Raw genomic sequence first — 27,866 nt, 5'->3', positions numbered from 1 at the left:
ACAGGCTAACACTGCTTATCACATCAGGGATACAAGGCAATTTTCTAATAATAAGTACCTTATCTAAAGAAAAGAGGGAACAAGTTTCTACCAAATCAGCAAGGCTTCCATGGAGTCCAGACTAACCTAGACCTTGTGCTGTTCTCTTACTTACTTATTTGGGGCCTGATCCTGCTTTCATTCAAGTCATCAGGAGTTTCACCACTGATATGAATGGGAACAAGATAGGGCTTTCTATTGGGCTCAATCCTGCAAGGTGCTGAATGCCCTCAACACCCAGTTAAGAGTACCTATTCAGTACCTTTTAGAATCAGGCCCTTAAAGAGAGAAAGGAATCACATTTCTGCTGCTGAAGATGATACAAACCTAGAGTCCCTGGGTCTTTGATCCTCTCTGTCTGTTCCCAATTTACTTTTTCAAACAAATTCAAACATCCTTACTTTGTTTTCTTAGTTGAAGGGGGTTTCCTAGATTAAAGAGAGATGACATTTCAGTTACTTAGGGAGTTCAGTCACTGCACTCTTTGTGTCATAATCCCATATACTGTACCATATTGAATGTGATTTGACATACACACTGTGTCGGCTGACCTATCCATTTGCAAGTGTTTTGTAAAATAAGCCAGGTCATTATTTTGCTGTGTCATGCTATGGACTATAAAGGTTGTCACAAGCTTTGCGTTTCTTCTTTTTATTAGCTCCCAGGAGGGTCAAATGAACAAAGATTATGAGCACGAAGAAACCTGGGGGGAGAAATGGAAAACAAAATGAGTTGAAGCTAACGAGTTGAAGCTTTGTTGGTGTTCACATTTTTGCATTAGAACAATTCATAAACCAGACATTGTTGGTTTTTTGCTTTTTTTGCTTTTGTAAATGATAGTGGAAGTGAAGAAGAAAAAAATGTGATTATGATGACAGGTAATAATAAGAATATCAAAACAAAGTTGTACATCAGAGAATACTTCCACTGAAATGCTACCTCAGCTAGAAATGAGCAGACATAGATTCTCTAAAACAAAGTAGACTCTGGTTTGTTTTGTTTTTGTGGGCAATTCCATACCTATAGTTCCCAAAGTACCAACAATAATGCTCACTGCAGAAATCACTGTAGGCTTCCCTTCCATCCTTCCAACCTCTTGCATGCATTCTCCTTCCATGGTACACAAGCAAATAGTCACTGGATTCAAAAGGAAAGACAAAGAATTCAGGATTAACTCCCACGAGGGAGATCAGAGATGAATAGGGACAATCCCCTGAGTTGAAAGAGCATTCTCATGAGAACTCAAACTGGAGGGGCGGATGATGAGCTCCACAAGGACAGATCTTGTGCCTGCCTGGAGCAATCAGTTCCCAAGTGGGCACATTCTCTAACATATTCCCCCCCGTCCCCCCTTTTTTTTTAAAGTTTGTACTACAATAGTTGGATAAGGCATCCCTGTCTATATTGCCTCCTCCACCAAGTCCTGTACTGATTCTTGTGGTAAAGTATAGTACAAATGTAAGGCAGGGTGTGATGTTGTCTGATTAGAGTATGACCATGCAAATCATTGTTGCTACCATTGTTATATAATTGCAACTAATCTTATACAAAGTGTCATGCATGGCGAGAAAGAGCTAAACAGCTTGCAGGCTGATTGACCCAGATTCAACCTTTAGGGACATATTGGTAGATAATGTTTGTGGTTTTGTGTGTTTACATATATATTGTTATCAGTGTAATCGAGCAGTCCCTGTCTATTCTGTTAATTCAGAGATCAAAAGGAAATATTAAGATTTAAATGAACTATAAACATAGGATATCACAGTATTCATCTCTCTTTGAAATGTATAGCAAATCACCTGTGAATGGTGGAAAACAAGCAATTGTTTTATGTTAATCTGTGTAGCTAATTACCAGTGATGCTTAGGAAATAGGTTTACATCAAAGTCTCCATGATTGCCTACTGTTCGCCTAAGGACTCTGACCTGTCAAGAGAAGGCCTGGAACTGTATAAAACCCCCTTGAGTCCCGATCCTTTTTATCTCAGCTCTACTTGATGCTTCATGCAGGGGAAGCTTAAGACATAAGGCTGAGAACTCCAGTCCTAACTGGATCACCCTGAATATGGACATTGAACCTATGGACTAAATCTGAAAGAACCCTTTGCAACTATAAAGCTCACAATCTTCACTATGAATCTGATCTCAGAACTGTACTCATGTCTGTATGTATACTGATATTTTAACCAATACTCTCTCTTTTAATAAATTTTAGTTTAGTTATAAGAATTGGCTGTAAGCGTGTTTGGGCAAGATCTGGAATATTCATTAACCTGAGAGGTAATGTGTGTGATCCTTTGGGACTGGTAGAACGTTTTTATATGATGAATAAGATTTTCAGTAATCCTCATTATATTTGACTTGGGTGTCTGGGTGGAGGCCTGACGCTGGATTGCTTTAAGGGAACTGTGTTGGCTTCTTGGTAACTAGCAAGGTATTATAGAAGCAGTTTTGTGTTGGTTTGGTAAATTTAAGTGTTGGAATATCCACCAGCTTTGGGGATTGCCTGCCCCTTTCTTTGCAGTTCACCCTAATTGAGTGACCTCAGTGCGGCTCCCCTGGGATCCTGGTCACACATGGTAACAAGGTTGGGAAAGGAAGAGGAGCCTGAGTTTGCAGCTGAACTCAGCTCTGCCTTATTTGTAACAAAATAAACCCTCCTTTTTGACAATCCAAGAATGGGAATCAGAGAAAATTACCTAAAACTATGAAAGAAAAGGATAAGCAGGCACAGGCAAAGACCTGGTATTCATATGGGTAAAACTCAAACAGATGGGAACTCAGGTCAGCTTCAGACTAGGATTCAGGGTTTATTTTGCCCAGATTAGTTCACCCATCCCCATTCTCAACCAATTTTTTTGATGAGCACCTCGCATATCAGAGGTGTAAACAACCCTGAACCATTTCTCTGCCCTCGCCTAGCTATTTGGCAAAAATAAAAACCATCTTCCGTATATTTTTAGCCTTGGCTAGCAATGTGACAGGGAGAGAAATTGCAAAGAAATCATTAGCAAAATTATTTTAAAATAGTAACATCTTCAGCAATAACAACTTTCCAACCCTACTTAGCACAGTTAGCTGTATAAACTAACCTTTTAAAAGCAAGAGCTTGGCTTGTAATCAACTCTGTACGTACCAACAAAGCCTCAATTCTGAGATATCAGTTTTAACCCTTTCATGAGAAAATCATTTGCATTAATAGAACCAGGTGAACAACTTACAACAAATAATTTATAAGGTGAATTTAGCTCTTTTTCCTGTTCATAGATTGTCTGCAAACAGACCTGTGATTTTATACATTTATATTAGATTCAAATTGTTTGACAAAAGCTTTGTGTGACCAAATCTCTGTAAAATTCTTAAGCACCCATCCTGCAAAGATTTCGGTATGTGCTTAACTTGCACATGAGTAGTCCTTTTGAGTTCAGTAAGACTAATCATGTATTTAAAAGTGGAGCATTTGTCTACGTAAACTCACAGATGCACTAGTCAGTTTCACTAAAGACCCAATCCCAAGACCATTGAAGTCAAAGGGAATCTTTCTGTTGACTTCAATAAGATTTGGATCATGGGATATTCAATGAAATTAAAAGGTGGCAAATTCAAAACCGGTAAAAAGGAAGACTTTTTCCACACAATACATAGCATTTAGATCTCATTGCCACAAGAAGTCACTGAGGCCAGGAACTTAGCAAGATTCAGAAAGGGACTTGTCATGTAAGGATATCCAAAGTTATAACAGTTAATGCTCACAACAATTTTGGAAAGAATATTAAATCTCATACATCAGGGTTTAAAAGATTAGATTGGTAGATTACTGGGGTGGGCTGGGGGATCAAATTTCCCAGGTCTGCCTACTGTGGGTTCTTAGACCTTCCTCTGAAGCATCAGACACTGGCCTTTATAGCTACGTCTACAAAGGGATAAAAAACCTACTGCTGGCCCAGGTCAGCTGACTCGGGCTCATGGGGCTCAGACTCCAGGGATGAAAAATCATTGTGGAGATGTTCGTGCTCAGGCTGGAGCCCAAGCTCTGGGACCTACAGGGGTGGAGGGTCCCAGAGCTTGTGCTCTAGCCTGAGCCCGAATGCCTAGACAGCAATTTTAGCCCTGCATACTGAGCCTTGCAAGCCTGAGTTAGTTGACCCAGGCCAGCCACGGCCATGCTGCGGATCTTTTATCCCTGTATATACATAGCCTATCAGAGACTATGCAGTAGATAGACTTCAGTCTGACCTAGTATGGCAGTGCCTCCATTCATAAGGTCTATGCCTTTAGTGTTCAACGGAGCAATAACTCAATAGCCTGTCATGATCTTGTAAGGGTGAAAGAGTCTTTTAGTGTACTTTTCTCTCCTGTCTTCCCAGCGCTATAGGTGTGCTATGATTTTGCCACTGAAATCACAGAATTCTCTTATTTGAAAGTAAGTGCCTGTGTCAATGAATTGTGTTACTTCTACAGTTCATTATATGTATTTACTTTCTTACTACAATCTTTGGAACAGTAGTCTGATTACAGACAACTGGGGTGCAGAGGAATAATGATGCATCGATATTAAATGTTTCCATTTATCTTTTCAGTGTGTTCGCACTAAGGATGTTCCACTTAGTGATCCTTAAAATAGCCCCTCTAAATAGTTCTCTTTCAAATACAAGTGCAATGCATGCAGATGAATCTGTGTAGCAATTTTAAATACAAATATCAAAACATTACAGACTACTGAACCCATGCACATCTATTGCGATGGGCTCTCAAAAATGTAAGTGCCTGCTGACCTTATAAAATGTAACTGAGGCTTTTGAAACATCTTATGAATTCAGACAAAGCAAACATACAGCTTATATAAACTGCTCAGAATTACACTGGCACAGACCCAAAAGATGACACCTGTGATACACCTACTGTTCTGAGCTGCTTTCACTTTTTAATGTTATAATTTTCTCTACAACACTTAGAGCCACGTAGGACAGGTTTGCTAGCTTTATAGACTAGCAGACTGTGCTGGCACGTGCCTTCTTTTGAACCTGAAGTAGATTATTCGCTGTGTTCAATCCTATGTGTTCTGCTCATTATCCCCTAAGTAAATTCCACTAAGTTTGTCAAATAAGATTTACTATTTATGTAGACTCATTTTTAACAGCTCATGTTTCTTCCCTGTTTGTGATCTCATCTCTTATTCATGTGCCTAGGATCTCTCCTGCCACTGAAGTGAGACTTACTGGGCTTGCCTTCCCTGACTTTAGACCCTCATTCTTCCTCCAGTCTCCATACGTCCCCTCTCTGTCCCTAAATAGCAACCATTATTAGAAATCTCTGTATATGGATCCACAGCCACCCAGCCATCTCTCACATCTCACATGTGGTGCTTTTCCATCCAGTTACCATATCTTCATCTGGGTCTGTAGTAGGAAAATCACTGTGGATATTTACTTGGGAGAAGAGCGGTAAGTGAACTGTTAACATGTGCACTGTTTGTAGTTAAAAATATGTTCTGCATTGTTAATACAGGTTTCAGAGTAGCAGCCGTGTTAGTCTGTATTCGCAAAAAGAAAAGGAGTACTTGTGGCACCTTAGAGACTTAAATTTAAATTTAAAAATAAATGTGTTAGTCTCGAAGGTGCCACAAGTACTCCTTTTCTTATTGTTAATACAATCCCTGAACAGGGCACCTTAATTATGTAACTCTTTGGGGCTCTAATATCCAGTGTTTATCCTTGAGGAAAGCTTTCATTTTCTTTACATTACACAATTAACACAAGAGGTTCCACAAGAGATTAATTCGGTCTAGGCTCTTGGTAATGAGACACAGATAAGGTAGAGAATAAAATAAGTGACTGCATATCTTCTGTTGAAGTTGCAAATGTTTTCACAAATGCAAAGGCAACAGCTCAGGTGCAAAACAGGAACATAGATCTTTGGTTCTTGGCCCAAGGGAAAAATATCATTCATGCATTCATGTACATGCTGTCAGAGAAACAAAACTACTCTTCCCAAAATGTGTTCTGGCACTCAGAACAGTTTGAAGGAACGCAGCAAAAATAGCATCAGTGGGAATGCACAGAACAGCCTCAGCATTAGGCCACTAGAAGCTCGATGCTACGTGGTTTAATTCTCTGGAAAATTCATTTTTATTTTTGCTGAAGCATGTTCCTAACCTGGACGTTTTGAGTAACAAGCATGAAATCTTTCTCTGTTGTGCTTAATACTTTTGCACTGGCTGGAGAATTTTGAAAGAATCTACATGTCCTGCACGTATTGAATAGCTTGCTGTGAATATTTCACCTCTTACTTCAGACTTGTGGATTTTAAGGCCAGAATAGACCATTCTGATTATCCAGTCTAAACCCCTTGTCGTGAGTCTCCCTTATGGGCCAAATCATGGACTGCTTCTCTCCAGGAAGTATGGGGAGAAGGTGGTTGACTGGAGATACTCTGAGGACTTTCATCAGTGCAAAGCAGACACATGTACTGTGCTACAGTGAACATACTATATTGTGCTTACATCTGCTACAAAAAGGAACAGCATGTGCTGTCACACAGTAGGAGGCACACAGTGTGGCAGGGCCCTGGCCATGCTGCTAGCCTTGAAGACCATGCTGCTTGGTGTAGTCGCTGGCCCCACACAGCCTGAATATTAGGTCTGTGTTGTCTGGCTCCTGCACTGATGTGCTAGTTGGAGAGGCTCCCTGTGCCTGCTCCCCTTCCTAGGGTATTGGCAAAGAGGAGCTGTAAGTATTTAGCCCTTTATTTAGAAGTGACCAAGAGTGGTCCAAAGAGTATCCTTGGATTTTCTGGTCTGTCTTTGTGTGTCTTCTCTTTGCCAGTCGGTCTCTTAGAGATCCTTCTTCCTTTCAGAGGGTTGCCATGGGTGCACTGTATCTCTAATTGAAATGTGGAGCAATCACCCACCCCAAGATGTTCTGCTGCTATTGACTCTTAGCAGGCATGCCACCTTTACAGACAGCATATCTGAGCAACCTTGTCAAATGAGGGACTTTCCTGAGGTTGCACTTGACCCTGCATCTCTCCCTGTGCAAGATCTCTCTGCTATTACCAATGCTTTGTGCTGCCTGAGGTGAGGCAAAACTATTTTTACAAGCAGATGTCTTTACTGATAGCTTTAAAATTGAAGCTCCAGTGTGGCGCATGGGGTGTTGAATATAATGAGAATGGCTTGAGTAACAGAACACCAGTGTGATTGTAAAAAAACACCCTCCAGATTAAAACCCAGAAAACAAACTGAGTGAGTGCTACCTGAGATGACATTCCACTGCAGGTGCTACATTACAGGTGCCACATGGAAAGAGAGGAAAAGAGAGGCTGGTAGAGACCATAATTTACAAAGGAAGATCTTTGTAACTCCTTAACTTATTAATGTGGAGAAAAGAGTAGATCGGGGTTTTTCAAACTTCATTGAACCGAGACCCCCTTCTGACAACAAAAATTATTACACAACCCCAGGAGAGGAGACCAAAGCCTGAGCCCCACCATTCCGGGTATAGGGGGGCAAAGCCCATGCCCCACTGCCCCAGGTGGGGAGGCCAAAGCCCAAGGGCTTCAACCCCAGGAGGGGGCCTGGAACCTGAACACTTCTGCCCTCGCCCCTGGGCAATGGGGCTCAGGCTTCAGCTCTTGTCCCAGCAAGTCTAAGCAGCCCTTTGGGGTCCCGACCACAGTTTGAGAACCACTGGAGTAGATTAATGGACTGTATTATAAGAACCCTCTCAGCATAAAATGCCTTCTTATTACCTGGTAGTTGAATGTGTTGGGCTTTAGATGGAGTTCCACTGTCTTTCAGGATAAAGGTAACAAGGTGCACTTTGGGTTCCAGCCAACTGATTCCCATGGTGAGATAAGCATGTGTGTCTGCGGAGTAACAGAGAACATGCAAAATGAAACAGAAGGACAAATATCAGAACTGGGGGTGAGAAGGGAAGGGGGGGGGGACAACAAAACAAACCAGCTGTGGCTTGCAGTCACTCTCTCTTTTCTAACCTTACACTGATCCTGGGCTGCTGTGTACCTTAGGAAGCTGTGGGGCTAAGTTACAGCAGCCTCCCTGCGCCACCATATGGTTTGTAGTACTGCCTGGAATCTCTGCAGCACTATGTTCTGCCCTGCCTCTAACGTACCCCTCCCAGGCCAGCCCCTGCTCTTGTCCAGGGCTTGCAAAGGGATGCTTGCGAGACAGCCTTACAGCTGTCTTCCACAGACCCAGTGCCAGGAGAATTTTCCCCCAGTTGGAGCCAGGATTTGTAGGCTCCTTTTTGCTGCTCTGGCAATTTTACCTGGCACTAAGGGGCCAGAGGAGGGGTGATGATTTCACCCATTATTTTTATCAGAAATGTGTGTTATGTCACATCATAGCAACCTTAACTCTGACCCAAAATAAACCCCATTCCATCAGTAACCTCAAAATACACAAAGGAGAGAGGAAATACACACATATTAAGGACACACACTGATCAATATCAAGGATGCATACATAATGTTACCATAACAACGATATGCAATTTCCTATTAAACTATATTTACAACATTATTATCAAGAAACAACAATAATAAGGACTTACTTCCTAAAAAATCTTATTGTCCATTGACAAATATATTAAGTAATATTTTCCATTAACAATAGCCCTTAAGAGAAAATATATTGATTTTGGTATCTGACTAACACAAATATTATATTAAAATCCCTACTGACCCATCAATTTCTCTATCTTAGAGTTTTATACAGCTGGTATCTATGCATCTTCCATGTAAACACCTCGTAGATCTATTTGCCAGATGTGAGAACTTCCTTTGACTTTTGAAAACTAACCAGAGGTTGAATTAGTTCAGAGGCTGATGACAAAACTTTTCTCTGTTGCTATAATTCCTTTCTCAGTAAGCTTCATCATTGAATGATAATCACATCTGGCTTTCAAATATTTCTTAATATTTTCTTAAACACTTTACTGCTCCTGTCTTTGAAAACTGCCACTTGTGGGAACCAAACTTGAAAATGTTTGAAATTTTCTATGTAATGTTATCGAATGGGGTAGTCAGATGGGCACAAACACACAGAACAAAACAGACAATTTCCAAAGGTTTCAAAAAGGAGCCATTTTAAAGTATTTTGATCTCCAAGTGCCTACTCAGTTTAATCAGCATTTTCAGAAAATCTTCTAGTTGCTATTGAGACTTAACTGAAAGAGCTGGGAAGCATGAGACTATTACCCTTCTTTAAAAGTTACAAGGAGATCAAAATTAGCCTTATAATGGGACTATATTTTCAGTCTTACCTAAGGGGAAAAAACCTACTGGTTCTCCCTAATAAAATGACCCTTATGTGCTGATCTGGAATGCTGGCCCCCCGACCCCACTCCAAAAATACTGCCCTCCACCACTTGAGTGGAATGGAGAACTATCAGTTCAGCAGTTAGCTATGGAAAAATCCTATTGCTCTCTCTAGGCTGAAACCAGTCAATTGAAGGAGCATGATCAAGTGTTGATCCTGCTCCTACTTGAAGCCAATGACAAAAACTCCCATTGGCATTATTAAGGGCAGGAATTGGGTCAGTAACTCCCATTGAAATCAAAGGGAGCAGGATTGGACCCCCAAACCATCCATAACAAATAATATTTCATCACTTGGCTTAATTAATCCTCTCCTTCAGATACATCCTGAGCTTTCCAGGAGCGAGAGGTTTCAGAGCAGCAGCCGTGTTAGTCTGTATTCACAAAAAGAAAAGTAGTACTTGTGGCACCTTAGAGACTAACAAATTTATTTGAGCATTTTCCACTGAATGCATCCGATGAAGTGAGCTGTAGCTCACGAAAGCTTATGCTCAAATAAATTTGTTAGTCTCTAAAGGTGCCACAAGTACTCCTTTTCTTTCTCCAGGGGTGTTTAACCATGTGGAACATTTGAAAGTATAGTAAAAAGCTGTTGGTGTAAGACCAATAAAAAGGACAAAAGGCAAATTTTGAAATCAAAATAATGTTTTAGTGACCTGTAATACAAAACCATTTGCCAGATGTCCTTCCCACAAACATTCTCCTTGGCCTTCATGTTCAACATGGGAATTCTCAGCCCAAACAATTTTCCTAAGACAAAGTTAGAGGGGGACTAAAACAGGGTTTTCGATCACTTCTCTGTAATGAACCCTATAGTTACCATTCACACACCATTGATCAGGTTGATCCTCCAGTTTCTCCGAAGCATGGGGCTATTGGCAAGAGCAAAAATCAATGGGACACTGTTTTCTGCCCCATCAGGGTCAAATGCACTGATAATGATGGATTGCTTTTCCCTCTGAGGTGTGCAGAGATGGGATTTGGAGTAGTCTCCTACTAGGAATGGAGAGTTATCATTGACATCCAAGATGCGGATTGCTATATCAGCAGTGACCATCATTGATGGGCTACCTGCAAGAAAACCGCAAAGTGAAACAGATAAAATTGCAGTGAAATTATTTCTGAGCTGGAATTACTGCTGTTTACAGTATTTCCTTTCTCTTCTGAAAATCTGGAACCAGATCTTCAAAAGTATTCAGTACCCAACTGGCACCCAGAATTCTGAACTGTTTTGAAAATCTGGCCCTGATTCTGGGTGCTGAGCCCTTTTGAAAGCTTTGGCCATAAAACTTGAGGAAGTGGGAAGGTTTGTGTAATTCCGTGAAACCAGACAGTCATATAAAGGAAATGAGGTTCACAGAAAGCCTTAATAGAATACAGTTCTGAATCAGATACTATAATGCAATCATGGGCTAACAACTTAGGTAATATAACAGCTAGTATCTTGGAAGCTTCCTCACATTTTCAGCCCAGTCATACAGCATGATTCATTTGGTCTTGAGAACCTTCAAGTAACTTGTAAGGAGGAGTATGAAAGCACATTTCCTTATCTAACTTTGTCAGAAATCCTAACCCTTTCTCGCCATAGGAAGTCAATGTAGACTTTCCAGTGCCAAATTTTCAGGTGTTCTCAACCATTTACACCTATTGATTGCTAGCATACAAGTGAAATGCACTCAATTACAGCATCCAGTCTGCATGACCAAATTCTCGTTTGTGCGCACACAAGTATGAATGCATTTTTGTGTCTGCACATTTAGTGACAACAGCTGAAAACATGGCCCCCAGCTGTCTTTAGTGCATCGGTAAAATTAAAACCAATAATCTTTATTTTTTTAAACTCAGTACTTGGGTGTGAATGCAGTCTTTCATATGATGTATGATATAGATATCATTTGTAGGAGAAAGGGATAACAACACCTCTTTATGCTGCCTTGATACAGCCACACTCAAAGGAACATCTATAATTGTAAGCTCTTCATAAAAGGGATGTTCCTAGATCAGGGAATCTAAAGAAGGGTGACAAAGATGTTCAACGGATGAGAATTTAAGTCTCAACCCATGCGAGGAGGATGCTCTTAGGTGAACCCATTGATATTTCTTAGAAGTTGCAATAAAACAATATGTATTGGCAAATACTTCCCAAATATCATACCTAATCAGTATAGTCATGAAATCCCTGTCAGAGTTAATGGACAAAGATACGCGGCCAAGGCTGTCCATGTGCTCTGCCCCAACCAAATGATCAAAAGCCTGAATGACTCGTATTGTGTGGCAAGTCCTGTGAGCCTCAAGTTGAGTCACTAGCACCTTTACCAATATAAATTTGATAAAGTGGCAGTAGGAAAAAAAGATCCCTTACTAAGTAGTAGCAGCCAGTATCTGTGTTAGAACTGTAGAGGTGATTCCACTGTTGCCCAGTCAGTACTCAGAACACTATGTGTACCGTTACAGATAGTTCTATGAATGGACCCTCCCGCAGTAACGAGGGAACACTAAGCTAAGACATCAGGGTGCAATCCTGGGATGTGCCGAGTTCCTTCCATAAGGTGCTGAGCTACCTCAACTCCTACTGGCTTTGGTGCCTTGCAGGATTGGGCCTTTTGAACACTTGTGGCTATTTATATTTTAGAATGAATCATCCTATTTGTTTCGCACTGCAGTTGTGTATAAAGAAATGTGATCAGTCATTTCCTTGACCTTGCCCCTTTAAATGCATTCAGTGATTTACCATTCAGTGGTGGTGTTGGGTTTAGGCAATTTGAATGCCAAGCCTTTCATCCACTACACACTGCAGATGACTACAGCTTCATATGACACACAAGATTTTTATATAATTACAATACTTGCGTTCACATATGATTCTTTCATTGACGGTGACAATAGTAAATTCTCTGTCTGGTGTCAGACACAGGTGTGAATCAGACAGGCTGAAAGACGAATGTTCTTGTCTGAATTAGTTGGGGGTTTTTTAAGTAAATTTGTTCGTGACATCACTGAAGTGTGAATCATTGCTGAGAAGCAGTGTTTATAGGAATAAATGGTTGATGTGCTTTATTTAACAGCTTTGGTCTTTAAAAAACAACCTCATCATTTTCCATCCATACAATCAGACCATGCACCTGTGTCCACTGATTGCAGTGGTAGTAGAGTTAGAAAAATCAAAATCAAGTTATGCTGTTTGTGATGCTGAATGTGAATTGACTATCACTCAGCAAGCCCTCTTGTTAAATAGAACTGAGAGAGTTTTTTAAGTCTGGACATTTCAATAAGGCCATCCATATACAATTCTTAATGTGGAAGGGGATGGAAAGACAGACTATTAATCAAAGCCATTTCACCACAGAAAGAGTAGCTAGTTTTTCTTTAGGTTTATTTCAAAATATTTGTTAAATAATTTGTTTTCTTGGCATTAAGCAATTTCCCTTAAGTTTCCCAGCTCTGTAGCGGTCACTTTATTTTTAAATTGATAAAACACCTGGGGGGAAAATGATATCTCAGGTTGGCTGGTTGGTTTGAAGGTGAAACAAAAGATTAGAGTCTTTTCTCAATTACATTGTTGTAAATTTGGTGACTTAGTGATGTTATTTCAAACTTACATCATATAAATGAGAGCAGAATTTGGCTGTAACAGATCGTCAAAACTACTAATCTTTGCAGTCTGTATATCTCAGACATGGATGTGTAGATGATGCATAGGTCCAGGAGGTGCAACCTGTCCTTTTCAGTAGTAAATGGACCACCAGTAAGTCCATGAAGGAAGGATTTTGGTAAAGGTGTGTTCTGCTGCATATTTCATATACAGTAATGACAAAACTGTCAATTTTTTACCTCATAATGTAAACACAAGCCCAGCACTGCTTACAGAAGTCTTTAGTCCCACGTCCCTAAAGTAAGCAGGAATGAAACCTTAAGCTAGAAGTGGCAAAGAATCCTGAAGGTGCCACAGGACTCTTTGCCGCTTTTACAGATCCAGGCTAACAAGGCTACCCCTCTGAAGCTTAAGCTAGAAATCTCTTTCTCCATGCTGTTTGCAAAATTAGTGAAATCATGCAAGGTTTCATAGACTCATGATGCTCCTGTCTTTGTAATTGAGACAAACTACATGGACAAACTCCAATCTGAGAGGTGTGTCAAAGTCTAGAAAAAGTAAAACTTTTCTGTCTCCCTTTTCCAAATGCATATGTTATGCCAAAGTAGACTGAATTTAGACATATATCCACTTACGAACCTGTATGCATCACCTCTGAGTTTGGTCCTCTATCTCTTCCCTGTACCTGAGAGCAAAAGAAATCTCTCTCATCCAAAACCAAATACACATTCTTACCTTTGTCCTGAGCAATAACCTGCACTGTGTAAACATCCTGCATCATTTCTCTGTCCAAAGTCTGCATGACTCTAACTTCTCCAGAATGCTCATTAATGGAAAGCAAGTTCATTGAATCATTTCTTAGGGAGTAACTGTAAAGTGAAATGTGATAGAGGTGATCTATAGTATGTTCATTTAATATTTTATTAAATGAATAATCAGACCATGGCCTACTGTTTTGTTATTAGCCTGGAATATCATTGCACGTTCACAACGAGCAGAATATGCTTTATTCCTCATTAACCTGTCAATTCTACTATGCATAGTTATGATGCAGCTATTAATTATATAATTCACTTCACCTTTCCCCTAAACAATAAGATTCAGACTGTGGCGTTAAAGTCAAAATCACCAACGTGAAATTAAAGGAAGAAAATTCCAATCTGCTAAATCATAGAATTTGCTAAATCAAAAATTAAGATGCAATTGATAATAAAAATCTAGTGAGTCTGAAATATTCAAGCCCAGAGCTTTAAAAACAGACACTTCATTGTATCAATAAATGTGAAAATAACCCTGTCTCCTTTCAGGAATTCTTAAAGGAGTATTACCTTTAAACTGGAGACAGTAGATAGAAATTCTCCCGAGCCATAGTCTCCCATAGAGGGATACAGGTGATTTCCACTGAAGTCAATGAGAGGGCCTCTTATTCTGTGGAGTATGTGGGCTGTGTAGATCAATTTCAGTTCAATGAGTTAAATCACTTGTGGGCCTGATTCACAAAAGTGATGGTTTTATTGCTACGGGTGAAGAGTTATGGGTGGCAGGCAGAAGAGATGGGGGTAGAGAGGGATGCACACCACTGTTCTCAATCTGACGTTTTGTCTTACTGGTGGGTGGTGGTCGAATTTTTAGGGTCAGATCATCAGCTTCACCAGCGCTCCATTCCAGCATGCCCCTGGCTCCAGCGCATCCTGCAAGGAGGATTCCTGGAGCTGGCTACAAGTCTATGCAGCTGACAATTCCATGACATTGAAAGAATCCCCACCTGTATATTCATGGATTTTGATATCTGATATGATGGAGAACGGGGAGCCAGAAAATTAACCTGAGGGGGACGAGATGGATGTTAGAAAGGCCAGAGAGGAGGAGGCTGCAATAGCCAAAATGGGAGAAGAAAAGACAATGCTAGCATGTTGTAGCATGCATTTGGAATAGAGCCATGCAGCACTTTCTGAAGTTACCTCTACATTTCCCAGGGAAAACTGTATTTCAAGTACTGAGTACAAAATGGAAATCCAGAATTTTGAAGGCCCCCAGGAATCTGTTGGATAGGATTCCCTTTGTGTTTATATTTAATATTGAACACTACTAGACCAGCGGTTAATCCATTTTTAAAAGGATCAGATTAAAATTATGTCCTTATTTTAATGCTGTTTGGGTACACGTTTACAGGAACAAATAAGAGGTAATTTGAACTGTAGACTGCGCTCTGAAGGAAATTATACACTGCTTACTTTCTGGCAGGGTGCCAGGGCATCTATAATTTACTCCTCCATTTTAGCCAGAAATCCAGACATGTGCCTCTAAAACATGCAAGAATTTTTCATTCTCTCTTGCCCTGGATGCTCTTTAAACAACTGCAATTTCCATTTTAGGTTTTGAATAAAAAGTGAACTGTTAACCTTCTATTTGGTCAAAAAAACCCAAAACCCATGCTTCATGGGCTATTGCAGATGAGTTTAGAATTTTGAATGTATTCATCTATAAATATATTTTTCTATCTACTGTCCCCCATTTAAAGGTAATGCTCACATGCTGGTACATGCAGTTCCTGCTCATGTGTTAATTTGACAACCTCTCCAGCATCATTAGGGAAACAAACTCTACATGTCTGAATGAACAAAATGATCTTGCAGTAAGCATTCCTTATACTTGACTTTTACATTTGTTCAGACAGTGAAGGATATAAATGTGATCATATTTATGAAAGAATGGGTACTGCATTGCCTAAACAGGAGCCAGATTATGGCCTACACAGGAGAAGCTCGAATAAAGTCTACATGTTTCAACTCAGTTTCCTACAGATCATCCCTTTAACTTAGGGGTGGATTTACTTCATTGCTACTAGCAGGAGAGGTGTGGGTGTAGCCCTCAAAATCCCTGGGTAATGGTGTTTCTACAGGGAATTTTCATGGATCTTGGGGGAGCCATGGAGGGTGGGGGCAATTGTGCCCCCTCTCTATTCCCTGCTCCCACTCTGACCCACTTCTACCTGCCTCTGTCCCTCAGGTTGTTTCACAGTGCAGAGTAGTCACTGGGTTAGGAAACTGATAACACAGGGCTTGATCTATTGCCTATTCAACTCCACAGCAATCTGTCCATCTGGATCAGGACTAGAGATGGCAATATCATACATAAGGAAATCCCTACAAGTTTGAGTGTGGTATGGTGCTTTTCTTCTGGTTCCTCACTGCCCAGCCACATTCCTCCCAGTCATGGATTCACCAATGTGTGGATGTGATGTTTTGGGCTCAACCTTTACACCTTTGGCTCCCTTCTAGAGGAAATTCACAATGCCACCCACTCCACCCTCAATGGGGCTTTTCTGAGGGTTGGGCCTGGCCCCAACTGTGGAAAGTTGCCAGGGTGGAGAATGTCCTTTTGGACTGAAATAACATATTTCCCTCTCAAATCAAAAGCATGCCAGCCTCTCATATTATTCTTTTTGATCAGCCAGTTCTCTCCAGGCATCACCTCCTACAGTTCCTTAGTGTGACAAATTCCCTAATATGACTATTCTAGTTCAAGGTGTTGTCATTTCATGGTTATAGATTCATTACTGAAGATGGTTTTGTCCCATATATCAAAGAATCAGGCCAGGGGTGGCTGACTCTAATGATGCCTGCTGTTGGGCTAAACGCCATGTCAAGGCGCCAGAAACGACCATGTTAACTGAACACATCATTCTGGGCTCTTCAAATGAGAACATTTCAGAGCGCTTTAAAAAATCATCAGTCCCAAAGGATGCAACATAGCACAACTTCATCAGATAAAGGGAAAGTCTTACCTTAATGATGGTGTGTATATGTCAGGATCAGTAGCCTTAACAGTCAGTAGCACTGTTCCCAACTCTACGCTTTCTGGTATGCTGACTTCGTACCTTTTCTGTGTAAGTACGGGTGCTTCATTTACATCCTTAACCAACACATGCACTGTAGCTGTAGAGCTGGCCTCCTGCTCTTTCTCAACCAGTTCTTCATTGTTTCTCACCGAGACAATCAAAACATACTCCTGAACAGTCTCATAGTCAAATTCCTATAATCACATTAATTGAGTGTCTTTGAAGTCAGTCTAGTCAAAAATTTCCTGACAAATTTTTTGACAGAAAATCGGGTTTTGTGACTGAATAAAGTCTTTCACTAAAAGTAGCTGCTTTCTGTGGAAAATATTGTCTTTCAATTAAAAAGCTGAACACCCAAAAGCCAAAAAGTTTAAATTCATAAATGCTGTTGCCTCAGAGCAACAGTTGTAGTCAGTCTGCCTCATGCCCCTATCCTCCTCTGTGGGCCAAGTTCCCTCGCCAGACTACATCTCCCATGATGCACCAACACTAAAAATCCCATGATGTTCAGCTGGCTGTGACTCAGCAAGAAAGGAGACTGTGGTGCATTGTGGGAGATGCAGTCTAGCCAGGAAGCCCAGACCAAAAAAAGAGAGAGGTGATACAAAGCACACAAACTACAACTCCCTTGAGGCACTGTAGTACCATTTTGACTAGAAATTTTTGGTTTTAAATTTTTTGCCACAAAGTCAAAATTTTCCATGGGGAGAAACCATTTTCCAAATAGCTGTTTTTGTAAGTCACCATGTTTAAAGGTAAGCTTTAAGATACAAAATCACTGTATTTTGAATTATTAAAAAAAATAGGAATGAAATAAATGTTTCATCTGAATCCTTAACAGAGCTGCACTGAAACCAGCCACCTATATCTAAAGTCCTTTGAATTTCACTGAGAGGAATTTGAATAGCCAGATCCAAACCTATGCCTAGATTTTTGCTTTGGGTTGGATCCAAAACTAGAAGGAATGTAATTTGGGTTGTCTGTGAGTTAAATTTATTGAGAACATACTTTTTCCATGACAGCTTCAAACAGTGAGAATTTGAGACTTCTACCACTTAGCCCAAATTCAAACCCTACCCTAAACTCAATCTTAAGACCAGCCCTTCTTTAATTCATAGGACTGAGTTCTGCCTTCAGGTATTGTGACTGGGGGCTTACACCTCAAGGCATTTATGTTGTATTATGTATAATAAATCTTACAAGTCCCTTCTATAAAAATACAACAGTAATTACTCTTGTGTTTTGGACCATTACTATCAAATATCCTAGTCCATTTGTGAAAGGGTTTCCCATTACATTATTAGCATTTGTGGTTTAACGTGTAAACCTGCAGGTCAGCAAGCACAGCAGGAACAGTTCAGAGAGATGCTCATTATATGCAATATTTCACTAAGGCTTGGTTGTAGAAATCTCCTTTCTTCCTTATTTGGTCATGGCACAATACTCTGTGAGCATTCTGCCTCCTCTGTGTGCATTGAAATCCCCCCGTTAAGAAACTACAGGTGAGTTGCATCATACGCGTATTTAACTTACGTGAATTCAACTCTACGTGCTTGGCAAAAAAAAAAGAAAAATAACAAGATACCTGAAAAGAGTGCGGGCGATTCCGCCCACTATTCCACTCAATGAGCATATGCCCTGGAGTGAGCGTGAGATGGGAGATGTGAATCTGCTGTTCCCTCAGTCGGTCTCGTTTCCTGCGTGCCTCTCATAGTGTGAGCATCTCGCCATGCTGAGTGTGATTCTAGTGTTTAAAGATACTGTATGTATTTTTTGTACAACATGGCCCCTAAATGCAAGCCAACAACTTCATCTGGCGCCCAACCGAAGAAACAGCAATCTGTTCCAATGCTGGAGGAAAAACTGGTTGTGTTGGACTTATTGAGAGATGGGATGTCGGTCTCCAACGTGGCGCATAAATATGGCTGCAATGAATCTAGCATCTGTGCCATCAAGATTCGAGAGAGAGAAATTCATCAAACTGTGGGATCAAGTGCTCCAATAACAGCTAAGGTGACAAGCTAGGTGCATGATAAGACTTTAGTGAAGACTGAAAAGGCATTAAACTTATGGCTGGAAGACATGAACTGTAAATGTGTCCCTATCAATGGCAACAAGTTGTGAGAAAAGGCTCTTAGCCTCTATGCGCTGTTCAAACCTCCCGCTGAAGAGGGACAGCCTTCTGATGAGAAGGAATTCAAAGCCAGCCAAGGTTGGCTTAACAGCTTTAGGAATCACTTCAATCTCAAAATGCATCCGATGAAGTGAGCTGTAGCTCACGAAAGCTTATGCTCTAATAAATTTGTTAGTCTCTAAGGTGCCACAAGTACTGCTTTTTTTTTTGCGAATACAGACTAACACGGCTGCTACTCTGAAACCTTCAATCTCAAAAACATGCAGACTACTAGTGAAGCTGCATCTGCCAATGAAGAGGCAGCAAAAGCCTACCCCAAACAATTAAAGAAAATCATAAAAAAAAAAGGGCTATCTTCCGGAACATGTTTTTAATGCTGACAAGACTGGGCACTTCTGGAAAAAAATGCCCAACCGCACTTACACTTTGAAATCAGAAAGACAAGCACCTGGTTTCAAAGCAGCTAAAGACCGTGTGACTGTGTTGTTTTGTGGCAATGTGGTTGGACATTTAATAAAGCCGGGCTTGCTCTAGAAGGCTTCAAATCCCCATGCCCTAAAAGGCAAGAATAAAAATCTCCTGCCTGTGTTTTGGCAGTCAAATAAAAAGGCTTGGGTGACGGCAGCATTATTTCTGTATTGGTTCCACAAGTGTTTCATTCAGGAGGTCAAGCGGTACCTTGAAGAGAAAGGACTTGACTTTAAAGTGTTGCTGTTCATAGACAATGCTCCTGGCCACCCTGTGGCACTCTGGTTTGCGCATAACGACATTGAAATAGTCTTTTTCCCCCTCAATGCCACCTCCATCCTCCAACCTCTCAACCACGGCGTGATTCGCTGTTTCAAGGCCACGTACACGAGGCTTACATTCTCATGGATGCTTAGCGCTATGGATGCTGATCCAATCTTAATATGATGGAGTGTATACTGTACTTTATGGGCGATTTAAGGGATTTTCAAGGGTAATTTTGACTATACGTGATTTTCGCCTTACACGCTGACTTTAGAACCTAACCCCCGCATAAGATGCGACTCCACTGTAACGTGTTCTGTAAGTATTCCTCTAATAAACTTTGGCATACTGCCTCTGTCATAATGAGGGGTATGACAACATTACTGAAAGGAAGATGCAATTGTTTTATGGGATCTTTTAAAAGAGGCAAAATAGAAAAATATAACACTGCCTCTTTAATTCCAGAGAGGAAGTGTGATGTGCTGGTTAAGTACAATATTGGGAGTCAGGAGATACTGGTTCTATTCCCAGATCTGCTGCTGAGTCACTTAGGCACCTTGTTCAAATCATTTCACATCTGTGTTTCGTCTTTCCTATGGGTAAAGTGGGGCTAATTTGTATCTAATAATGACCTGATTCTGTGCCACTGAAATCAATGGAAGCTTTGCCTCTGACTCCAGTGAGCATAAGATCAAACCCTAAGGAAGCAATTGATAATGTTTTTGAAATGAAATCCTGGTGCTATATAAATTTAAATTATTAGGCACTGTAAAATATTTTGTTTTATTCTACCTATAAATTGCAATGGTTCTCTAATGTTTTTACATGGAAATGCAGAATGCTACTGCCACTACTTAGCACTGATCTAATACTTTTGTCTTCCAAGTTTTTTGTTTTTAATTAGGAGTGTGGGAGGGAGGGGGAGGTCCCAGCCAAGCCAACCAGCACTTCTGACAAGAAAACCAAGGGCCCGAAATTGGCACTAGGAGGAGGACATTAATGTAACCCAACAACCACAATACAAGGTTGATAAACACTATTATCTCCATTTTTCAGATGGAAAACTGAATCAGAGCCACTTGCCCCAGGCCACAAAGAGGAGTCAATGTTGGGATATGTTTACGTTGGCGCTTGAGTAGGCATATCTGTGTTAGCTTTGATTGAGCTAGCATACTAAGAATGGCAATGCAGCCATAGCAGGGCACAGGCATTGGGACGGGCTAGTTGCCTGAGTACGTACCTAGCGTTTCACACAGGATTGTACTCGGGGCAGCTAACCCATTCTGACACCCATGCTGTTGTGACATTATTGCAACTTTCAGCTCACTAGCTTGATCAGAACTAGTGTAAGTATGTTGACCCGAGCTGGAAATTATACCTTCTGCTCCAGTGTAGACATACTCTTAGAGCCACATCTTCTGCTCTCTTTTCCTGTCTGAATTTAGTTGAAACTCACTTCTTATATGTTTATTTGTTTAGATACAGAAAATGCTTTAATTTCTCACTTCCTTATATGTTAAAAATTAGCAAATTAACCCCCACCCCAAAAAAGCCCCTAAAAAGGAGAAGGGATAGGAGTGTGGGAGGGAGGGGGAGGTCCCAGCCAAGTCAACCAGCACTTCTGACAAGAAAACCAGGGGCCCAAAATTGGCACTAGGGAGGAGGAGCATTCTGAAAACAATGCTGACTTGATAGAATCTTGGTTTTACAACTCTCAGCAGTGATTTACTTCCAGATGTGCCTGGCTTACGTCAGAGAGCACACAAACCACAGAGATGGGGTAGAATTATTAGTAACCCTGCTGGTTTACTAAACACTAAAACAAAGTTAACATTCCTCTCAACGATTTAAAATAATATTAGAATAATGTAATCATCATCATCATTCTGTAAGGGCAACTTTTAAAACACAGACCAAAGAAATACATTTAGGGATTGAAACAGCACTCTGGGATTGGCTGCAACTCACTTTTTGATTCAGGATTCCTTCCTTTCTCCTACTGATTACCATTGTGATTATGTGTAGCTATCTCGGTTATAGTAGCCCTCTGAACTATAGGCTTGTGAGAAGGAAGGAGATTGATAGATTACAATACAGCCTCCTAATAGGTTTAACCATAGTTTTAAGCATTCTCGAGTAATAGCAATTACACTTAGCACTTACATTTTCAGTACACTTCATGCTTTTTAACTATAACTCTCAATGCACCCTTCTGAGGTAAGTGAATTGTATAATCCCCATTTTAGGGATGAGGAAACTGAGATGTGGGAGAAAGTGACAAGACTGAATAGCAACTAGAAGTTAGTGTCAGAGGATTAGAACTCAGGTGTTCCTGGCCTTGTGCTCAGTACCCTCTCCTTTGGTACAGAGATACAAGGAGATTCTTCTGTGTAATTTCCATCTTGGCTATGAGCCAAGTGCTGTCCAGATACATGTATATGATTTCAGCTACCCCATTAACTCCAGTGATATGCTAATCTGATGGTGGAATTTGGTTTGATATCCCTGTTATCAAGATTAGAATTTACCCCTTAAATTTTGTGCTTCAGGGGCCTGGTCAAAGCCCATTGAAATTCATGGGAATCTTTCCACTGACTTCAATGGGTTCTGGATCAGGCCCCTGGATCGTGGCTTGTGGTTTATCCTTATGACAAAGCTCTGTCCTTGCCTCTGTGGGTCCCGCATTTCCTGGCGGATTTTGCTAGCCTCAGAGGCTCACTGTGAACCTCCACATAACCTTTCTTTCTCTAAAGACAAGGGTCACAGTCAACTGAGCCATTTTTATCATAAGACAGCAAGGGAGGTGAGGAGAAGTTATCTTTCCTTGCACAGTCTCTGTTGTCTCCCAGTCTCAGTGATTAAACAGGGGGCAAAGGGGGGGGAGCCCTGGCCAACCCTCTACTCCGGGCTCCAGTCCAGGGACCCTAATAGTATCAGCTATGGTAGCTGACCTTTTAGAAACATGACATGTACAATTCCCTGGGCTACTTCCCCCACAGCAGCCCTCACTTCCTCAAGCTCCACTTCACCCTTACCTCAGGGCCTCCTTCCTTGTGCCTGATATGGTGTGTACTACTCAGCCTCTCCAACCACGCAACTTCTTCCCACAGCTCCTGACATGCACTCCCACCTGACTAACTGGGAGGCTTTTAACTAGTTTCAGCCAGCCCCGATTGGCTTCAGGTGTCCCAATCAACCTAGCCTTCTCCCTGCCTTCTGGAAAGTTCTTAATTGGCCCCAGGTGTCTTAATTGACCTGGAGCAGCTGCCATTTCACTTATCCGGTACCAGAGATTTGTTTAGCCTGGAGCTAATATATCTATCTCCCACTACTCTTCCATAGCCATCTGGCCTTGCCCCATCACATATCTCCCCCTCTGCTCAACACTGTAGAGTTGGGCAATTTGGGATGCCAGGCAGTATGCTCGTGACAGACCATCAGCGATGCCAGGGTAGCATCCAGCCCTGTGCCGTATGCAGAACTGGAATGGTTGGAGGGTAAGAACCACCTGGTGACCCTTGCATTCTTTTCCTTATTCCACTGCATCCACTGGAGGGGTGCATGGTCTGTCACAAGAGTAAATCGCTGGCCTAAGAGGTAATAACACAGTGTCTCCATAGCCCATTTGACAGCAAGGCATTCTCTCTCGACTACTGCGTAATCTGTTCTCTTGGGAGAAGCTTTCTGCTTAGGTAGAGGATCGGGTGTTCCTCTTCTCCCACCATTTGCGACAGAACTGCTCCCAACCCCACCTCGGAAGCGTCTGTTTGTAAAACAAATTCCCTGTTAAAGTCTGGGGCTATGAGTATGGGGTCATTACAGAGGGCCGTCCGAAGGTCTGTAAATGCTCCCTCTGCTGCGTCGGTCCACTTTACCATGTCTGGACCTCGGGCCTTCACCCGGTCCGTTAGGGGACTTGCCCTAGTGGCGAAGTGGGGAATAAACCGTCGGTAGTAGCCTACCACGCCTAGGAACGCATGGACCTGCTTCTTTCAGATCGGCCGGGACCAGTTTTGAATTGCTTCTAGCTTATTAGTTTGGGGCTTCACTATGCCCCTTCCCACAATATATCCCAGGTACCTAGCCTCTGCTAGCCCTAGGGCGCATTTAGTGGGATTAGCAGTGAGGCCAGCCTGCCATAAGGTGCTCAGTACTGCCTCAACTTTCTCCAAGTGAGTTCCCCAGTCTGACATATGGATGACGACATCATCTAGGTATGCAGGTGCATAACTAGTATGGGGGCGCAGCAGCTTATCCATGAGGCACTGGAATGTGGCTGGGGCCCCATGTAGCCCAAAAGGGAGGACTGGAGTACTGGAATAGCCCATCCGGGGTGGAGAATGCTGTCTTTTCTTTAGCTTCTTTGGTCAGAGGAATCTGCCAGTACCCTTTTGTCAGTGTAGACAAGAATCGGGCACTACCCAGTCGGTCAACCAGTTCGTCGATGTGTGGTATGGGGTATGCATCAAACTGGGATATTTCATTCAACCGGCGAAAGTCATTACAGAATCTCATGGTACCATCAGGTTTAGGCACTAGAACAATTGGACTGGACCACTGACTGTAAGATTCTTTAATAACCTCTAATTCTAACATTTTCTTTACTTCAGCCTTGATTTCCTCTCTTTTGGCTGCTGGGATTCAGTAGGGTCTCAATGTTACCTTGGTTCCGGGGATCGTGCGGATATGGTGATAGGTCTCAGTCGTCCGCCCTGGTTTTGTAGAGAACACACCTCTGTTGCGATTAATCATGTCGGCTGCCTCAATCTTTTGGATCGGCGTCAAGTCCGATGATATCCTCACTTGCTCGTGTAAGTTATTCTCCTGGGGAAGGGTTTCCTGTATGACTAAGCATGCCTCTCGATCGTGCCAAGGTTTTAGATGATTGATGTGGTAAATTTGCTCCGATTTCCGGCGACCTGGCTGCCGCACCTTATAGTTCACCTCTCCCATGGCTTCGATTATTTCGTTGGGTCCCTGCCACTGGGCCAACAATTTACTTTCTTCTGTGGGCACCAGCACCATCACCCGATCCCCTGGTTGGAACCGTCGAAGCTTCGCTTGGTGGTTATAATGGGTTCGTTGGGTCTCCTGTGCTCTCTCCAAGTGTTCCCGTACAATGGGCATAACTCGGGCTATCCGATCTCTCATCTGCAGTACATGCTCAACTATGTTCCTTCCGGGATTTGGCTCCTCTTCCCAGGCTTCTCTGGCTATATCCAATATGCCCGGAGGGTGGCGTCCATATAGTAGTTTGAATGGAAAGAAACCCATGGAGACTTGTGGAACCTCCCAGATGGCAACAATGAGGTAAGGCAATAGGGTATCCCAATCTTTCCCATCCCGGCTCACCACTTTCCTGATCATGGCCTTGAGGGTCCTATTGAACCTTTCCATAAGGCTGTCTGTTTGCGGGTGGTATACAGAGGTCCGTAAGGCTTGTACATGGAGCAATGAATAGAGATCTTTCATCAACTTGGATATGAAAAGTGTCCCTTGATCAGTCAATATCTCCTTGGGTAGCCCAACCAGGGAAAAGATCTGTACTAGCTCCTTAGCTATTGTCTTGGAAGCTGTGTTGCAGCTCTATTATTGGAAGAGGTATCAAAGGAACCTGCAAGTGCAGGCGAGGGCTATGTAACTGACATTCCGGACAAGAGGTGCACTATCGCCGGACATCTTCATGTCGTCCTGGCCAGAAGAACCTCCGCAGGATCCATGCCTGGGTTTTCTCTATCCCTAGGTGTCCTCCAAACAGGTGACTGTGGGCGAGACTCAATATGGATTTTTGATGTTTTCGTGGCACCAGAAGTTGTTGTATCTCTTGCTCCTGCATTTGCACCACGCGGTACAGGAGATCTTTCTTCACTATAAAGTAAGGTCCGGGACCCCAGACCTTCCCATCCACGGGTATCCCATCAATCTCGGCCACCTCTTTCCTGACGTTATCATATCTGGGGTCCTCCACCTGGTCCCGCCCAAAAGTCTCTCTCCCGGGACTAATCTGCCCAAGCTCCCAAGCTTCTGCTTCTTCCAACAGCTCACCGCCGTCATGGCTGGGGGCAGCTTCTGGCTCACCTTCTGTGGTGGAAGTTTCTTTGTTGGCTGCTAGCGTCCATCTGCCTACTAGGGAGGTCTTCTGGCCCTGGGTCAGGATCCGGGTTCCCAAGGCCTTCGTGGCCTTCCTCTCCTTTTTTGTCTTCTGCGTCTTTTGGGGGGCTGAGAACAGATCCTGAGAAATCTCAGCGAACATCGGAGGTTGACATTCCCCCGGTGATAAGTCGCTGTCCTCAGGGTCCCCACCTCCCTCCAGCCTCTCCAGGGGGAGTAATTTATCAAACCTTGGATAGTCCCTCCCAATGACTACAGGATATGGGAGTTTAGGAACTACGTCCATAGTCACCTCAATGGGGTTTCCCTGAACTTCTGTTTCCACTGGGATGGTGGGGTAATGGCTCACGGCCCCATGCACGCACGTCACTGCTACGCGTTTGGCTTGTAGCAGCTGACTATTTTTTACCAGCTTACCAATATGAGGGTGATAGCACTCCCAGAGTCCACAAGCACTGTAGTCTCTGCTCCATTTATCCTCACTGGCCTGGTGTAATTATGTAGGGCTAATGCGACACCCGCGAGGTGGATAAGGGAGCATGGGACCTCCCAGTCCCCCAAGTTACATTGCATAGACTCCTCGGTGCTGGGACACTGTGCTGCTATGTGTCCCCACTCCCCACATGCATAACATCTATAATTGCTTTTAATCACTCCCCTATCCCGGGGGTTTAGTCCCAGGGCTCCCCCCACTCAGGCCAATCCCTTCCTTCTGGGATCCCCATTGGTTTTCGGCCCCCCCTTCTTCCACCTAGGACTCCCCGGGGGTTTGGCTGCCCAACCTTCCAGGGTTAGGGTTGGGTGCTTGCTTTGAAAGGGGCCTTCCTTGGGTAGTCGGATCAGTCCCCTGGCTGTCATCCGTCTTTCTACCAGTGTTTCATCTCGTTCGTATGTGGACGGATCGTTCTGGCCCACCCATTTGTGGAGATCTGGCGACAGTCCCCACATGTATGGTCTATGACCAGGATTTCCAAAATCTTCTCCGGCCTGCACACCTCGGGCTGTAACCACTTCCATGCGAGGTATGAGGTCGAAGAGCTGGGACTTCAGGGGTTTGTTTTCATGGTATGGAGAACTCATGGAACCTCTGGGCCCTTACCGCTGCCATTACCCCTGCTCGTGCTAGGATCTCTGCCTTCAGATGGGTATAGTCAGTGGCATCCGTGTCAGGCAAGTCAAAGTAGGCCTTCTGGGCCTCTCCACACAAAAAAGGGGCGAGAATGCTGGCCCACTGCTCCTGGAGTCATGCCTCACACTGAGCAGTCCTTTCGAATGAGAGGAGATATGCCTCTACGTCATCTCCTGACGTCATTTTTGGCAGACAACCAGTGGCCCTCAGGGTTTGTGTCCCATCGGACCCCTGGGCCTGGGTGGTGAGGAACTTCAGCTGGTCCACCACCTCTCTCAAGAGAGCATAATCTTGGGTCGCTTGGCTCATCAATAATTGATTGGTTTCCTGCTGTAGCCGCATAGACTCCTGTTGTGCCATTGCCTGAACCTGGGTGGCCTCCTGCTGGGCTGCCATGGCTTGTACCAGAGCTCTTACCACCTCCTCCATTGTGGTACAAAGCAAACAAACCAAAACAAAAACAAATCCAAACCCCCAGTGCTGCTTCTTTTTTTAAAAAACAAACAAACCTTCTTTCTTCTGCCATGCTGTGAACGAAATCCCACTGCTCACACCAGTTGTGACAAAGCTCTGTCCTTGCCTCTGTGGGTCCTGCGTTTCCTGGCATATTTTGCTAGCCTCAGAGGCTCACCATGACCCTCCACGTAACCCTTCTTTCTCTAAAGACCAGGGTCACAGTCTACTGAGCCATTTTCATCATAAGCCAGCGAGGGAGGTGAGGAGAAGTTATCCTTCCTTGCACAGTCTCTGTTGTCTCCCAGTCTCAGTGATTAATCAGGGAGCAAAGGGCGGGGGAGAGCCCGGGCCCACCCTCTACTCCGGGCTCCATCCCAGGGACCCTAATAGTATCAGCTATGGTAGCTGATCTTTTAGAAACATGATATGTACAATTCCCTGGGCTACTTCCCCCACAGCAGCCCTCACTTCCTAAAGCTCCACTTCACCCTTAC

At 42.8% G+C, this 27,866-nt stretch overlaps 1 protein-coding gene across 1 annotated transcript in view; it reads right to left on the bottom strand.

Annotated features, from left to right (window-relative positions):
- Positions 1-242: 242 nt before the first annotated feature.
- The window catches only part of CDH16 (cadherin 16), a 70,092-nt gene continuing 42,468 nt past the window's right edge, over positions 243-27,866 (bottom strand). The window contains exons 13-18 of the mRNA XM_038368720.2: positions 16,757-17,004; positions 13,705-13,838; positions 10,209-10,448; positions 7,788-7,904; positions 1,060-1,176; positions 243-742 (exon numbers count right to left, since the gene is read on the bottom strand). Coding sequence (XP_038224648.1) covers positions 648-742; positions 1,060-1,176; positions 7,788-7,904; positions 10,209-10,448; positions 13,705-13,838; positions 16,757-17,004 — 951 coding nt within the window. The 3' untranslated portion in view covers positions 243-647. The remainder of the gene's footprint in view (positions 743-1,059; positions 1,177-7,787; positions 7,905-10,208; positions 10,449-13,704; positions 13,839-16,756; positions 17,005-27,866) is intronic.

The sequence above is a fragment of the Dermochelys coriacea genome, chromosome 12 (genome assembly GCF_009764565.3).
Source record: "Dermochelys coriacea isolate rDerCor1 chromosome 12, rDerCor1.pri.v4, whole genome shotgun sequence".
Lineage (NCBI taxonomy): Eukaryota > Metazoa > Chordata > Testudines > Dermochelyidae > Dermochelys > Dermochelys coriacea.
Note: the sequence above shows the minus strand (reverse complement) of the source record. Positions and strands in the feature narration are given on the sequence as shown.